At 28.3% G+C, this 15,755-nt stretch overlaps 3 protein-coding genes across 4 annotated transcripts; all 3 read left to right on the top strand.

Moving 5' to 3' along the window:
- Positions 1-193: 193 nt before the first annotated feature.
- Positions 194-11,044, top strand: LOC118448959 (putative ATP-dependent RNA helicase DHX35). Its single transcript, XM_035882943.2, has 13 exons — positions 194-819; positions 1,127-1,341; positions 7,613-7,792; positions 8,094-8,234; positions 8,328-8,490; positions 8,604-8,765; positions 9,127-9,273; positions 9,388-9,529; positions 9,666-9,952; positions 10,063-10,368; positions 10,446-10,599; positions 10,680-10,830; positions 10,916-11,044. Exons 1-12 carry the CDS (start codon positions 789-791, stop codon positions 10,804-10,806), a joined length of 2,055 nt encoding a protein of 684 aa, XP_035738836.1. The 5' UTR covers positions 194-788; the 3' UTR covers positions 10,807-10,830; positions 10,916-11,044.
- LOC118448963 (ceramide phosphoethanolamine synthase-like) lies at positions 2,918-5,038 on the top strand. The gene is given in 1 exon segment (XM_035882947.2): positions 2,918-5,038. A coding segment is annotated over 1 exon segment (1,095 nt). The 5' UTR covers positions 2,918-3,277; the 3' UTR covers positions 4,373-5,038.
- On the top strand, positions 10,995-14,529 carry LOC118448962 (WD repeat-containing protein 89). 2 transcript variants are annotated; one of them, XM_085658013.1, is made up of 8 exons: positions 10,995-11,051; positions 11,316-11,441; positions 11,717-11,943; positions 12,074-12,411; positions 12,499-12,627; positions 13,118-13,212; positions 13,284-13,386; positions 13,475-14,529. In XM_085658013.1, exons 2-8 carry the CDS (start codon positions 11,350-11,352, stop codon positions 13,628-13,630), a joined length of 1,140 nt encoding a protein of 379 aa, XP_085514139.1. In that variant the 5' UTR covers positions 10,995-11,051; positions 11,316-11,349; the 3' UTR covers positions 13,631-14,529. The 2 variants fall into 2 exon arrangements, with proteins under 2 accessions (XP_085514139.1, XP_035738839.1); XM_035882946.2 differs by lacking the exon at positions 10,995-11,051 and having other exon boundaries at positions 11,190-11,441.
- The last annotated feature ends 1,226 nt before the right edge of the window (positions 14,530-15,755 follow it).

Here is a 15,755-nt window from a genome sequence, read left to right as displayed (position 1 = left end):
GCATATATAAAAAATTACAACTGAATGTGTTCAATATATATATATATATATATAAAAAAAAAAATAAAATTCTTGAATACTAAAATATACTTTTTGGCAACTGTATATCTTTCATAAATAATTGTAATTGTTCAGTTAATTAGAAGACATCTAATGAATTAAACTATAATACATTGAAATTTATAATTAGAAATCCATGAACAAAATTGAAATTTGCAATTTTATCGAAAAATTGAATTTTCGATTTAAAATTAAAAACTATTTTATATAAAATACTATTCCAATCAGAAAATTATTGATCATAAGATATTTATCAATAATCATTATTAAGAAGTTTTTCAAATATTTCACAGGTATTCCTGTTTGTATGTTGTGTATGTATGTATGTATAGACTTAAGAACGGTCGGTAATGTTTCACGCATGAAAAGAAATTAAAAATTATTATTAAATCGATATTAATTTGACAGCACATCAAATATTAATTTATTTAATGGCACGTAGAAAATGACTTTATTATACAGATAATTAAAAAAAATTATCATTAATAAATCTTTTTGATCCATCGTCATTTTGATTTAATTTGTAAAAGAGCACGGTATTGAGCGCCATCTGTACTGTAAAGTGTTTTTAAGAAATGTTTTTAAACGTACGATGTGTTTTATCTATCAATTTAAATGATCGCATATTATTATCACATAAGTTAATCAATAGTGATTTATAATAGTGAAATAATATTGTAACAATTATAAATTATCAATACGTACATCTGTAAAACAAATTCCAAAAAATGAATACTAAACCTGTATTTTCTAAACCTGGTACGTACAAGCGTTCAATATTTTTTCTTTTTTTTTTTTTTTTTTTTTTTTTTCTTTTTTTTTGTGATACAAGTTTTGTAATTTCATTTTTATTTAATTTTATAATATTATTTATAGAAATACATTTCATTGTTACTGTTTTTTATTCGCACGTTGATATATCTTGATAATTTCGACGTATTATTAATTTTCTAACCTAACTTTGAGTATACTTTTCACTTTACTTTTCATACACTGTCCTTTCTTTAATAAAATATACAAGTGATATTTGTTCCAATATATAGTAAATTATATTTTATATTTATAGGTAGTTCGGCTTGGCAAGAAGACAGGCCAGATATCGATGTACATTCTTCGACACAATTTGTATACAATGCTCACCATTCTCTTGCATTGGATATGCAACGCAAACGTCTACCTATATTCAGAAATAGAGATCACATCATATATTTACTTGAAAAATATCAGACTCTAGTGCTGGTCGGAGAAACTGGATGTGGAAAAAGTACGCAGTTACCACAGGTATTTAAAAATATAATAATTAGAAAATAAGTTTTGCTTAGTACACATTAACGCTTCATTCCTGTAGTTCTTTCTTTCTACATGTGCTTTTCGATTATTTAGAAATATCTGTTCATTATAGTAATTAATGTTTTACACAAAGAGCAATAAAATAAGATTTAATTCGATAATGTAGACCGTATATATAAAGAAATATTTTAGAATTAATTTCTTAAAGAAATAAAGAAATTAGATATTATTGAGTATAATAAATGTGAGTTAGCAAATAGTGGGCAAAGATCAATATCTAAAACAAACTTTTGTATGTATATCCGTATATATATGTATAGTAACAAATTCTAAAGTAGTTCTAGAAAATGATATCAAAGAAGTACTGCGAAGATTTCATCAAAGCAATTATTGATGTTATTTCTGTTTCACTTATATATATGCATATACATACGTTCTTTAATTTAATAGTAACATATAACTCCCCCTTCGTATAATATCACGTTCGTTCAATAAAAGGGTCAAGAGTATCCTTTACCCTTTTCTCTCCCTTATGATATTAAAGCGTATCTGCTACAAACGTCTCGACCGATAAGACGCAATAAAAAAAAAACGTATTCGAATGCGCATGTGCCTATGTAAAGTTCACGTCATTTAGCTATAGTCTTTAAACTTCAAGGTCTCAGTTCAATGAAAATTAGAGGATGTTCGACGACGATCGAACAGTAAATATACGAAATTTAAATTCATGGAATTTAAAAAAATAGTAAAAAAAAAAAAAAGAAAAAAAAAGAAAGGATAAGGCTTTTTCTTCTTAAGACAGAAAAGAAAGGAAGACAGAAAGAGATGAGAAATAAAAAGAAAGGAAGATAGAAAAAGATGGGAGGAATGAATCGAAAGGGTGGATTGATTTGTTAGGAATATAAAAGTATCGAGGGGTTGAAAAGAAGCCTTTCTTTCGTTTCTCTGACATAACGGATGAAAGAAGCCACATAGAAGAAAACTTTCGTTCTAAAGGGAAATTTTATATATTTTGTCGTTCGTCTCTATCGTTTGTTTTTTCTCTTCTTTTTTTTCTTTTTTACAAATCTAGGAGAAATGGATCGAGAATTTTTTTTTTCTTTCTTCTTTTTTTTTCTTTTTTTTCTTTTTTTTCTTTTTCTTCCCCCAGGATATCTTGATTGCTCTTATATTTATTTCTTCGAGATAGATAGACAGATAGGTAGATAAGAAGCGATTGGATTTATTATTAGCAATAAATAATGACAAAAATAAATTAGGAGAAAGCATATAAAAATTGAATATTAAATTAGAAAGGCATAAAATGAATAAAATTATAAACATAAAATATTTTTTAAAGATCATCTTTATCTTTTTCAAGGAATAAAATGATGGGGGGGGTGGAAGAAAGCGATTAGGAGGTTTATATATTATTAACTGTAATAAAAAGGAAAAAAACGATATGAAAGAAAGTGATATGTCAAGAATGAAGGTGAAGGGAAAGAAATATAGTCGAGTAAAAGATTTATTATGCGTGATTACGTGCGATGCGACGACGCATGGACACAATCGTCGCCGCGAGGAGTTAAGGTAGATTATTGAAGTTAGAGCGACTCCGCGAGTGACTCAGTAAGCTTCAGTTCCGTCTGCCGAATGGTCAAAAGTGTTACCTTTGACACGAATCTTTGATTTGTTTTCTATTTTTATTTTTATTTTTTTAATATATTCTTCATCGAACTTATCAGATCTTTTACGAGAATAATACGATCAAAGTGTGTTCGTAGAATTTGTGTAAGAAATTATTCGATATTATTATTGGAGAATAAAAAAGAATTGTGCTTTACAAAAATCATAGGAGATAAAAACAAAAGAGCATTGTTTTATTTCTTGTAAAAGAGAAATAAAAAGGAAAACAAAGAAAGAAAGAAAGAAAGAAAAAAAAAATAACATGGCTATACACTACGATCTGGTGAATAAACTGACTCTAGCATTTCTCGCAGTATCGATAATATATTTCATCGTAATGGACATATTATTGTATTTGAGAGTGAAGAATTATCCTGTGAAAGAAACGGTGAACGATACACCACTGTATCGACCAATGATATCATGCGATTTGAATCCCCTTTGCGCGGTAACAGTGAAGGGTTTGACATTGGATCATCCGAATCATTTTCTCTTGAGTCCGTTGGCCGCTCTGATGGATAAGATTTTGGGTATTAGCAAATCATGGTATTGGTTGACGCCAAATTTAATAAGTGGTTTTCACGTGTTAGTCGCTGTGTTAGCGGGCAAATGTGTTTCGAGCGAGTCCCTGACGCAAAGACGTCTCGGCGTTATGCTCTTTCAAGTGAGAACATAGCTAGACGATTTGGACGGCCACATAGCGAGACAGAGAGCAAACATATCGGGTGAACGATCGGACGTTGGTTCACCTGGTTATTTCGTTGATGGTTTTTGCGATGCTCTTGGATGCATCGCTTTGATCGTCGGCCTTTATTACTTCATTATTCGCTCTCCATCCAGACGAGGAGGATACGATAAGATGCAAACGTTACCTTTAACATCTGTCGTCTTAGATACGACTCATTACGTATCATCTTCGAACACGTCAATAAGGAACATCGCACTTCCTAATGTTCTCTTGTTGATCGGTCATCTGATCGTTGCCAGTGCCGCATGGAATCGTTATATATGGCTTTATCAGGATCTTTTGGATCTAGATATCGAACCATTCACAATCAACACCGAACTTCTACATCTACGACAAACCAATGTACTTAGAAGTAATTCATTCTGGTTCGTCGCTCTAAGCTGGAAAATGTTCAATGTACATGCAGCCATGGATTATCTTTTACTGGCAATATTTTTTAATCGTGTTTGGGAATATATGAAACTGTCCAGATGGTCGTCCTACATTCTTATATTTTTACTTATCTATTTGACAGAATTTCATTATCAGTATGCTTATGATTATGTACATATGGTACCTATAATTGTTGATGGCGTGACATCTTCCTCGGTCGGCCTTATTCATCGATGATAGATTGATTATTTATCTGTCTTTATCTCTCGACTATATATATATATTTTTTTTTTCTTCTTCTCTCCCTTTTTATTAACAATCTTATCTAGATTATTTGATGTTTCATTGATACGTCGACGTTTATTGCTATCAAAATTATATATAAGTTCACCATATCGATGTGAAGAATCCTTTAACGATTATCTTTAGTTCATTACTACGATCGATACAAACTTCATTTACTTCTGTAAATTTTTTTTATATCGATAGTATCTACGTGACTTTGACGATATATCTTTCGAAAATGTAGGAGAAAGAAAGGACACAAATATTTCGTATTATTGTGATTACAGGTAAAATCTTATCGATATGTTTTAACGGAGAAAAATGTATTGACTAAATTTATTTCTCTCATTTACGAGTTGATTATCGATAAGAGAATTATCGCGTACGATTAAAAAAAAAAAAAAAAAAAAAAAAAAAAAAAAAATTGATTAAACTTTCGTATTAGCCCGCGCGTGTCCATAAATATATAAAATGATATAACTATAATTTTTTGATTAATACAATAAATTGGCATGAAATTTATCGTTTATCTGAAAACATATTTTTTCAAACGAATAACAATCGATCGAAAGAAAAAATCGAAGGGATCTATATATTTGTGTGATTTCTTTTTTTTTCTTTTTCTTTTTTTTTTCTTTTTTTTTCTTTTTTTATACATATAATTTTTTAATCATAAAATATATAATTTAAATATGTCGATTCTAATATAAACAAATAAATACTTAAATATGTATTATATAATAACGTAATAGAAAAATTAGGCAGACCTCGATAACTCAAAATATAGCACAAATTTACTATTTTTTATGAGATCAAAAAATATATACATAAATATTGAATAAATTAATAATAATAATAATAATAATAACAATAATAATAATGTTCAGAATTTTTAATAATTTTTCTTTTTTATGCTATAAATTTCAACATTCTTAATCAATCTTTTTTGCTTTATTGGCCAAAATATTGTAATTCCAATAATTTTTTATGGTGAATTATAAAGTTTCTTACAATAGTTTATTATTCGATATAAATTTTTTTTTTGTTTACGATTTGTCATCGATGATTCATAGACTTGTATTCATAAATCAATTAATAAATCAATTCATAAATACGTCGTATGCCATATTAATACTTTAATAAATAGAAATGGCTTTAAAATACATAATATATATGTGTAACATATCTATGTATCTTATCGTCGGATTATTATATAAAAATAACTATAAGCAAAAAAATATTAGTATTAAGATGTATCGGTTATCTCTATCTTATCGTCATATAGAGGTAACGTTAAGGCAGTAATATTAGTATTAAGAAAAATCGTAAGATAAAAAGATCGTTTTGCAAATATAATAATAAGTTTTCTGTCAATACTTGTTGCGATAACGTTTTGACACAGATAACATCATTTTTAATTCAATAAAAAAAAATTCAGAGGCCTATTTGTTATTCTAATTTCTTAATTAAAATATATACATATATACTTCGTATTTAAATATATATATATATATATAAAAATAAAAATGATATTTCATAATAATTGAAACTTCTAAGTTTTTATTAACATTATCTTTTTTTCTCTCTTTACTTTTTTGTCTAATCGTACTATCTGTTAGATAAGATTAACAAGTACGATAATTGAGAGATATAAAAATACGAGGAACAACTTTACACACGGGTGCATCTGTGTATGTGTCCGTGTTGTTTTAGGAATTATTTTTAATCGCGTAAAAATGCAAATACCATTGAATAAAAAAGAAAGGAACGGTAAATACTAATAATCAACTATTATTTCCTACTATTTGCTATCTATTGTAAAAAAGAAATGACTTCATCCGACTACAGGATGTTTAAAAGAATATGCTTGGTGTGATATGAGATAAGAAGTATAGCGTTTTATTTTTCAGATAACCCTTCAACGAGAGAAATATATATCTATTGTTTCTTCTCTCTTATTAATTTCATGATGTTTATAAAAATCAATTTCGAAGAGAATATTACGATTCATTGCGTTTAAGTCATAGTCAAGAACAGATTAATTATACGACATTTAATCAGTTACTTAGCATTTTTTTTAATTTTTTAATTATTGTAACCATGTATGTATGTTACATGACGTTGTATTTTTTTTTTTTTTTCTTTTTTTTTTTTTTTTTTTTTTTTTAATACAAATTATATGGACATAGTTCATTTACTGACAAATTGGATCTTGTTTGATCGATAATAAAATATTAATTTATCTTATACGTAAGAAGAAGGATAAATAAATATCACACTGATAAGGAATTAATATCCATTCGAGTGTTGGCACGACTAACATTTTACATTGTAATTTCAATTTTCTATTTATACGCACGTATGTATGTATTCGAAGAAAAGAAAAGAGAAAAAAAAAAATATATATATATATATATATATATATATATTTATTATGCGTTACATAACTAATTATTAATTTATATTTCTAAAACTGAAATAAATAGATTTTGTCTACAACCATATTTAAATCATTAACAACTATTAGAATGCTTTCAATTATTTCTTGAAAGTAATTGATTTTAATGAATTTCATGTAAGCCAATTACTTTTAATTAATTTCATGTAAAACCAATTTGTTACAAATTTTATTTATAACATAGTTATTATTATGTAACATGCACGTTAAACGATAGTTATTATCCTGTTCTTTTTTTTCTCCTGCAAGTTATGTTCAAATGGGAAATTTACCACAAAAGAAGTTATGTGGTTGATATGACAAAACAAAAAAAAAAAAAAGAAAAGAAATGAGAAAAAAAATAACGAGTAAACTTTATTTTTCTCACGCGATGGAACACACAATAGGTGGTCAGGAAAGTTACTTGGATACTTCATTATGTCACAAAAAAAAAAGAAAAAATATATATATATATATATATATATATACACATATAAGAAGGAAACAAAAGTAGTATCGATAGTTCCTTTTTGTTCTTATCAATCCTCTTTATCAGGACTAGTTTCTCTCTCTCTTTCTCTCTCTCTCTTTCTCTCTCTCGCATACTCACTCTTTCACTCTTCTTTTTTTTTTATGAAGATACGTAAGTACGTTTCCCTTCATTTTCTTTTCTTTTACGATTCTGTTAAAATTTTTATGTTCTTACATATATTTTCTCTCTTTTTTTTTTTTCTTTTTTTCTCTTTAATTGACAGTATCTTCTCGAGGCAGGATGGTGCGAAGATGGCAAAATAATTGGAATAACAGAACCAAGAAGAGTTGCAGCTACATCATTGTCAAGTCGAGTTGCTGACGAACGTAACTGTTTACTTGGAACCGAAGTTGGTTATTGCATACGTTTCGATGATTGCACCAATGAATCTACCAAGATTAAAGTACGTGAAAATATTTTTTTTTCTTTTTCTTTCTTTTTCTTCCCCCCCCCCTTTTTTTTTTTTAAGTTGATTGTATTATCGTGGACACGGTGATGTTTCCGAAGCTTTTTATCAGATTATTTCCATACGAGAGATTTAATAAGCAGATACAATGGAATAGTAGAGAATATAACAATGCATCCTGTTCTATTTTTTTTTTTTTCTTTTTTTTTTCTTTTTTTTTTTTTTTGTACATGTTTAATAATGAATCATATTGAGACACATTATAATGCATGTTTCAACGTCCTTTTTTTACTTACAGTATATGACTGAAGGAATATTGTTACGTGAATTAATGAGCGATCCATTGCTGACAACGTATGCAATCATTGTATTGGATGAAGTACATGAAAGATCTTTAATGACTGACATTATTATGGGGCTTTTGAAGAAAATTATTAGAGTAAATAGAAAAATTATTTTCATCTTTGTTGTAAACGTAACGTTTGTTATTTTTTTTCCCTTAAAAATCATTAATGATTTTATGTCATTATAGAAACGCAAAAGTTTAAAGATAGTTGTGTCCTCTGCAACAGTCGATGCCGAACAATTACGCGACTTTTTTAATATGAATACAACAAAGGATTCTTCAAAGGATACTGCTGTGATTATGAGCGTCGAGGGTAGATTATATCCAGTAGATATTTTCTACGTCAGAGGTAGAGCTAACTTAAGTCACGTTGTTTTGTATATACACGTTTTGTGTTTCATAAAATCTTCGTCTCTTAATGTTTTAGACATTTTTCTTTTTTCTTTGAATTTATAATTTTAGAACCAGTAGCAAATTACGTTACGAGTGTTGTGGATACCGCTTTAAAGATTCACGAAGTAGAGGAACCCGGTGACATTCTAGCATTTCTCACAGGACTCGACGAAGTAGATCAGGCAGTTTCTCTTCTATCAGAACATGCTAAACTTATAAAGGATGGAAAACGTAAATAGAAAATACTCTATTTGTGTCAGTGATCATGAAGATGTTTTAAGTCATATATACATATATATTTCATTTTGAGATATTTTAACAATCGTGTTTGAATTATTTACAAATTAGTTTTCTTTAATGAAACAAATAAAAAGAATTAAATATGTATATATTTATCGTTGAGAAAAGATTTTTTTTTGTTTATTATTTTTTTTATACATTTCAATCGATTAAAAGATTTTTTAAAATAACGCGTAACGAAGTATGTCCTTTATAATATCTTGAATAACTTATATCAGACGGCTTAGTTTTTTAATCTTTTCTCTATTTTTTTCTTTTTTTTTTTCTCATATATATATATATATATGTGTAGTAAAACTACAACCATTGGCAATGTATGGATCTCTACCGAACAATGAACAACTCAAGGTATTCTGGAGAGCTGCCAAAGACACCCGAAAAGTTATCGTGGCGACAAATATCGCTGAAACTTCAATTACTATTCCAAACGTCGTTTACGGTAGAATCACAGTACGCTTTCATGCTACTTTTAGTTTTGTAATGTTAACATTAAAGTTTTTCTTCTGAACGAGCAAAGTCATATTAATGTAATGTACTTTACGATATATTCCAGTGATCGATTGCGGCTTTGTCAAGATGCCCTGGTTTGAGTCAGAAACGCAAACTAATAGTCTTACTATTGTACCCGTGTCTAAAGCATCGGCTGATCAACGTGCCGGCCGTGCGGGTCGAATTCAAAGTGGAAAAACTTATAGGTAATAAACGAAAAAGAAATTGTTCTAACTATCAATTTTTCAATTCATTTCATACATATATATATATATATATATATATATATATATATATTTGTTTTGTTTTGTTTTGTTTATTGTTGCTGTTGCATTTTTGAAGATTATATACGGAAGAAGCTTATAATGAATTACCAGAAGCAACCCCACCAGAAATGCAAAGATCGGATTTAGCACCAGCGATTTTACAATTAAAAGCATTGGGAATCGATAATGTACTTCGATTCAATTTTCCATCGGCTCCACCCAGTAAAAATCTTATAGCAGGCATGGAATTACTTTATGCGTTAGGTGCTATAGATAATGATGGAGAACTGACGACACCTTTAGGCATGACAATGGCAGAAATGCCATTAGAACCTACTTTTGGAAAATGTCTTATTGTTTCCGGTAATAATTTTAATAATTTTCTTTTTCTCTCTCTCTCTCTCTCTCGAGTTAATCTCGTTTAGAATACAAAATTTGTCGTAATATGGTTTTAAAATTTCTTATCGAAATAGGACAAATGGGTTGTTCAGAAGAAATTGCTTCGATAATAGCGATGCTTCAAGTGCAAAATGTTTTCATTCGACCTGGCGGCGGTCAAGCCATTGCAAAAGCCAGAGTGGCTCATCGTAAATTCGAAGTAGAGGAAGGCGATCTTTTGACGTTATTAAATGTTTATGTCGCTTATGAGAAAAATAAAACACCAAGTTGGTGTCAAAAGAATTTTCTTAACAATAAAGCTTTACGTAGGGCTTCGGAAATTCGAGGACAAATTTGTCGAATGTTAAAGAAATTGGATATTCCTTTGACATCTTGCAATGGTAATCATCATCCTTTGAAAATCAATTGCGATTCGTTCAAATAGCTTTTTATTATAAATAAATATTTATTATCATAGGAAACGTAGAACAGATCTTAAAATGCATAACAACGGGATTATTTCCAAAGGCTGCATATTTACATTATACTGGTGTATATAAAACGATCCGAGGGGATAAGGATTTATATATCCACTCGAATAGTTGCCTGTATACTATTCAACAGCCACAATGGTAATTTATCCATATTCTTTTACAAAGATTTTCTAATACATTCTGTTATTAGTTTCTACTACATCTTATTATTCTTTTAGGATACTTTACTGTGAAATAGTACAAACTAATAAAACTTATATGAAAGATTTAACTATGATACAATCGGAATGGTTATTGGAATTGGCCCCACATTTTTACGAAAAAACTTCGATCGATCCGGTTTAAATGAGATATAATAATTTGGTAATTGTAAGAATATTTAATAAATAAATAAATACTATGTCACGTATTTATTTTCTCGTTTTCATAAAAAAAATAATTAAATATGCAAAAGGAATTCTATTGGTCCACTGATTCGACGAAAATACGCATGCGCACTAAGAATTAATTTTGCAACACTAGCGCCTCCAAATCAACGGTTTAATAACAATATAGGTTATGTTATTTTCGTTCTTGTTGGCATTGTAAAGGTAATAAGATAATTTGTAATAATATTTTGCAATTTACCGTGGAAAAGAATTCTTTTATTTTCGTATATTATTTGTACTTTCATATGCATGTTACGGAATTAATAGAAAATGTTTAACATTAATATGAATTAACAGATGTATTATTTTCCGGACAAAGCATGTTTATAATTCAAATGAGACAATAACCTCAAATGCGTAGCGTCTACTTCAAAGCTTTGTGTTAAAAAATATGGCAAATATAATCGATTCTCTTAAAAAACTTAGCGTAGAGAACGGTACAGCGAAACAGAATAACAACATGTCTGTGAAGAAGAAAAACGAATTAGTATTATCGGTTGAAGAAACGGTGTTTCGAAAAAGTTATGTTTTAGCAGTTTGTGGAACTCAAAGGTAAACATTTTTTTTCTTTTTGTTCTTTTTTTTTATTTTTATTTTTTTATTTATTTATTTATTTATTTTTTTTTTTTTTTTTATTACCAAATTTAGACCGTAAGTTCACGTGACTCGAAAATATTAAAACAATTCAGACATTCAAACTATATATACATATATATATATATATATATATATATATATATATATACATATATACATAGAAACTGCTTTAATTTGTATTTATCTTATTAATTGTTATAATCGAGTTAATATTAATTTATTGTCTTTAGTGAACCAGAATTCAGAATCGGAACGGCTTCATCCAATCATTTGTGCGTCATCTATACAGCAGGAGAAACTTTAAGTAGGACTACTACGTTAACTCATAATAAAGCTACTATTGTTGGAATCAAATTTAGTCCTACCTCCAAGAATATTATATATACGGCAACTAATAAAGGAATAATTACTGCATGCGATTTACGTGCTAAAGGAAAAGCAGTTGCAGAATTTAAAGGTTCATATTATTCTTTGTCATATATTTTGAATTAAAAGAATTATCATTTTAAAATGATTTTCTGAATGTATTTTTCTGAATTTGTATAGTACAAATTCTAATATAGATATGTGTACACTGCTTTTTCTAGATAGTTCTGAAGATGGAAAATTAAAACCATTAGCTAGTTTTGATATAAGTTGCGATGAAAGACTTATTGCTGGTGGAACCGAACACATCGGTGGAGATACATTTATTTTGTTTTGGGATATCAGGCATAGTAATTCTAAAGTAGAATGTAAGGATAATAATCTTCTTGGAGGTTACTGGCAGTCACATATGGATGATGTGACTCGCTTATCATTTCATCCCAACAAACGAGATATTTTGGCATCCGGTAGTGTAGATGGTCTTATCAATATCTTTGATCTAACGCAGCCTACAGAAGATATGGCATTAAGATATTCATTAAATACCGAGTCCTCGGTGGTAAGTCTGTATGTAATTTTTATGAATATAAATTTAATAATATAGCATTGATTAATTATTTTTATTACATGTATTTTTAAATAAAAGGATGGATTAGGCTGGATGAACAATGACAATCTATGGTGTACAACATTTACATCGTCGTTGCAATTTTGGAATGCTGAAGGAGTAACTCCATATACAAGGTTCAAACGTAGCAGTTTAGCATTAGCACACGTATGTTTTAGTTATATTATTTTCTAGGTATTACTTTTTTGTTTAACAATTGTAGTATTATTCAAAATTTTGGTTAAAATATTTTATATATATATATATATATATATATATATATATATATATATATATAAAGAATTGCATAATAGAAGTTATAATATATTATTTCAGTTTATTTGATATTAGGTAAGTTATACAAAGATGAATTAAAACAAGTCAGCCTAAGTATTTACTCACAATCTGTGTTATTAGTGCATTTCAAAATTTTACAGCAAAAATTGGTAAAGTTTATGAGCTATAGCTTTGATGACGGGCGAACCAATATATGCAATCTTTTAATGCACATTTACATGCTGCTGTCTATATTTTGAGAAATTGGTGGATGGGAAAACAAGAAGACTTGTATATATCCAAATGCATAATTGTTAATTTTTCGTTATGTGTGTTAAAAAGAAAAAATAGTCTTGATTACTGTTATTAATTTTGTTTTCAGGGTGATGACCCAGATAATTGCTACATAGTTAAGTTTCATCCTTCGAATGCGCTTGGACAACCATTCCTATTAGCAGGATCAGATAATGTTAAAGGGTAAATATTGAATGATTAATCAAAGATATAAATAGTCAGTTTAATAATGATAATTATATTTTCCTCAATAGTGAAAATTTAAGATGTCTAAGCGTCGTAAACAATCAACTAGAAATCTGTTATAATCTTATTGGAAATAAGCAGTATGTAAGGGACAGTTGGTTACATGAAAAGGTAGGCGGCTTATATATAAAAAGATCCTTAACTACATAAATAAATAAAAAAGAAAAATTGAAATAATCTGTTAATTATGATATCATAGAGTAACTCTTTAGTAACTGTCGGAGAAGATGGTTTAATAAATATTTGGAGACAGTCAGAGTCTAGTGGCGTTCAACAAAGTGCAGGCCAGAAATTATTAACAAAGATCGGTAGTGGGAAAAGCCGAGAACGTCAGCATAGGGCCAAACCATACTAAGCGTTAATAATAGGATAAAGATCTATAAATGGACACTATTTTGTAAGTAAATATAATAAACAAAAAAAGAGCAGTCGCTTGATATAAATTCGGACGTAATGTATATTTCTTTCACGTTCTTTATTACAATAACAGTTGTATGTACATTTATAATAAATAGGTTCTTATTTTTTTATACGGCTAAATATTCAACGGTGATTTATATAACGATCAAAAAATTCAGCATGTTTGTGTAAATGTTAAGGAATGTAAATTGCGTACCACAATGTATGTATATATATATATGTATATACATATATATATGGAATTAAAGAAGGAAGAAAAGAACTATTGTTAATTCTTTTCTGCTCTTGTCAGTTTAAAATATTAATTTATAACAAAACACGTTTTGTCTTTCACATATTCGATTGAATAAAATCAATTGAATTGAATTTAATCGAACCTCTGTTTATTCGAAAATATATGATGAACTGCGAAAGAAAGACGCAGCTTAGATATTTTACTGGTAGCAGAAAAAATCGTAAATGCAGCTATTACATGCTTCAAATATATAGAATGAAAATGAGAATAGTGAGGGAGGGTGATAGATAGATAGATAGATAGATAAATAGAGAGAGAGAGAGAGAGAGAAAGAGAGAGAGAGAGATAAAAAAGGAAATAAAAAATACGAGAAGAAAATTCCTGGCTATACGCGTCTTGTTCACAATGAAGCGACTGACTGATACAACTTAGCTATGGCAAGAGGTAATAAATGCTTTTCAAATATAAAAAAAAAGGTCAATTAAATAGAATCATGAATAAAAAATATTATCTAAATAAAAAATACGATTTATGTACGTGCGAATATGATGTTATTTAACAGAGTAATGATTTGAGGAGGTCTCGTTGTCACTATATAAGCAACCACGAATAGCTAACTCTTTCGTATGTTTTCATACAAGAGTTTATATATATATATATATATATATATATATATATATATATATATATATATACACGAATATTTCTACGATTCGAACAGTCTGGTAAAAAAGAGCGTACAACGTGGATTTGTCACGATAGATACAAGTTTCGCATAATACTTCAGTCGAACGATCGAATTCTGACAGAATATGTCGGAGCGAAAAACTCAATAATATAACAATTAATATTAATAGTGTATAAACATCGCATTGCGATTCGTACTTTTTCCATCTTTTTGTTTTCTTTTTTCTTCTTCTTTCCTCCCTTTTTTTCTTTTTTTTTTTCTTTTTTTTTTTTTTTTATAGTTATTCAAATCTAAAAAGATTTTTATAATACTAGATTATCGAATGAGCGCATATAATAAAACAAACGTACGCCCTTTGATACATATTACAATGTTACGATAACGTTCCAAATATGATCGCAGTAGCGAGTATCACAATGATAACAGTAGATATAGTTTTAAAGTGAAGTAGTATAGGTACAGAGTAAACGTACAAAAATACTTCCCATGAGCAATAGGGACGTAAAGATTCGCTAAAACATGGAAAATCCCACGTTGTTATTATTATTACTAATATTATTATTATTATTATTATATTATTATTATTACTGCTATTATTATTATCATTATTATTCCTATCATTATTATTATTATTGATTTATTATTATTATTATTATTATTATTATTATTATTATTTTATATAATATTCTCTCTGTTTTAAAGTTGTACCGCCATATGACATCAACTTTTAGATGCCATAAGACGCACATAGGCCGCCACACTACTCTAGCTGTTAACGATTTGATTTCTTCGTGTTGCCTTTAAGATGATAGCCGACTTCATCTTATGATTATTATACCTGATCTTATTACTTTTTTTTCTTTCTTTTTTTTTCTTTTAAGTCAACAAATAATCTAGACAATGATATTCCTTAAAAAAGAAATCTGTTAACTGTGCAAGCGCATTTGGAATGCTTATTTTTTTACTTTTATTTTTCTTCTTCTTCTTCTTCTTCTTCTTCTTCTTCTTCTCTAAAACACTTGCACTTATCCCGATCTAATTAGCTTTCTACGTGTACTTTGAATAGAATATACGAAACGTGAAGTCGAACATTCATCTTTAAAGGTTTACTAATAGCTAAAAATACGATATATCATC

The sequence above is a fragment of the Vespa mandarinia genome, chromosome 6 (assembly GCF_050613455.1).
Source record: "Vespa mandarinia isolate Hongniang chromosome 6, ASM5061345v1, whole genome shotgun sequence".
In the NCBI taxonomy this organism is placed as follows: domain Eukaryota; kingdom Metazoa; phylum Arthropoda; class Insecta; order Hymenoptera; family Vespidae; genus Vespa; species Vespa mandarinia.
Note: the sequence above shows the minus strand (reverse complement) of the source record. Positions and strands in the feature narration are given on the sequence as shown.

Bases quoted from the DNA above. Each gene is read 5' to 3' on its own strand.
- LOC118448959 (XM_035882943.2), top strand. From the start codon at position 789: ATGAATACTAAACCTGTATTTTCTAAACCTG. The intron at 1,342-7,612 runs GTATTTAAAAAT...TTTAATTGACAG, and splicing joins AAAGTACGCAGTTACCACAG to TATCTTCTCGAGGCAGGATG. The intron at 8,491-8,603 runs GTAGAGCTAACT...TTATAATTTTAG, and splicing joins AGATATTTTCTACGTCAGAG to AACCAGTAGCAAATTACGTT.
- LOC118448962 (XM_035882946.2), top strand. From the start codon at position 11,281: ATGGCAAATATAATCGATTCTCTTAAAAAACTTAGCGTAGAGAACGGT. The intron at 13,213-13,283 runs GTAAATATTGAA...TTTCCTCAATAG, and splicing joins GGATCAGATAATGTTAAAGG to TGAAAATTTAAGATGTCTAA. The intron at 13,387-13,474 runs GTAGGCGGCTTA...ATGATATCATAG, and splicing joins ACAGTTGGTTACATGAAAAG to AGTAACTCTTTAGTAACTGT.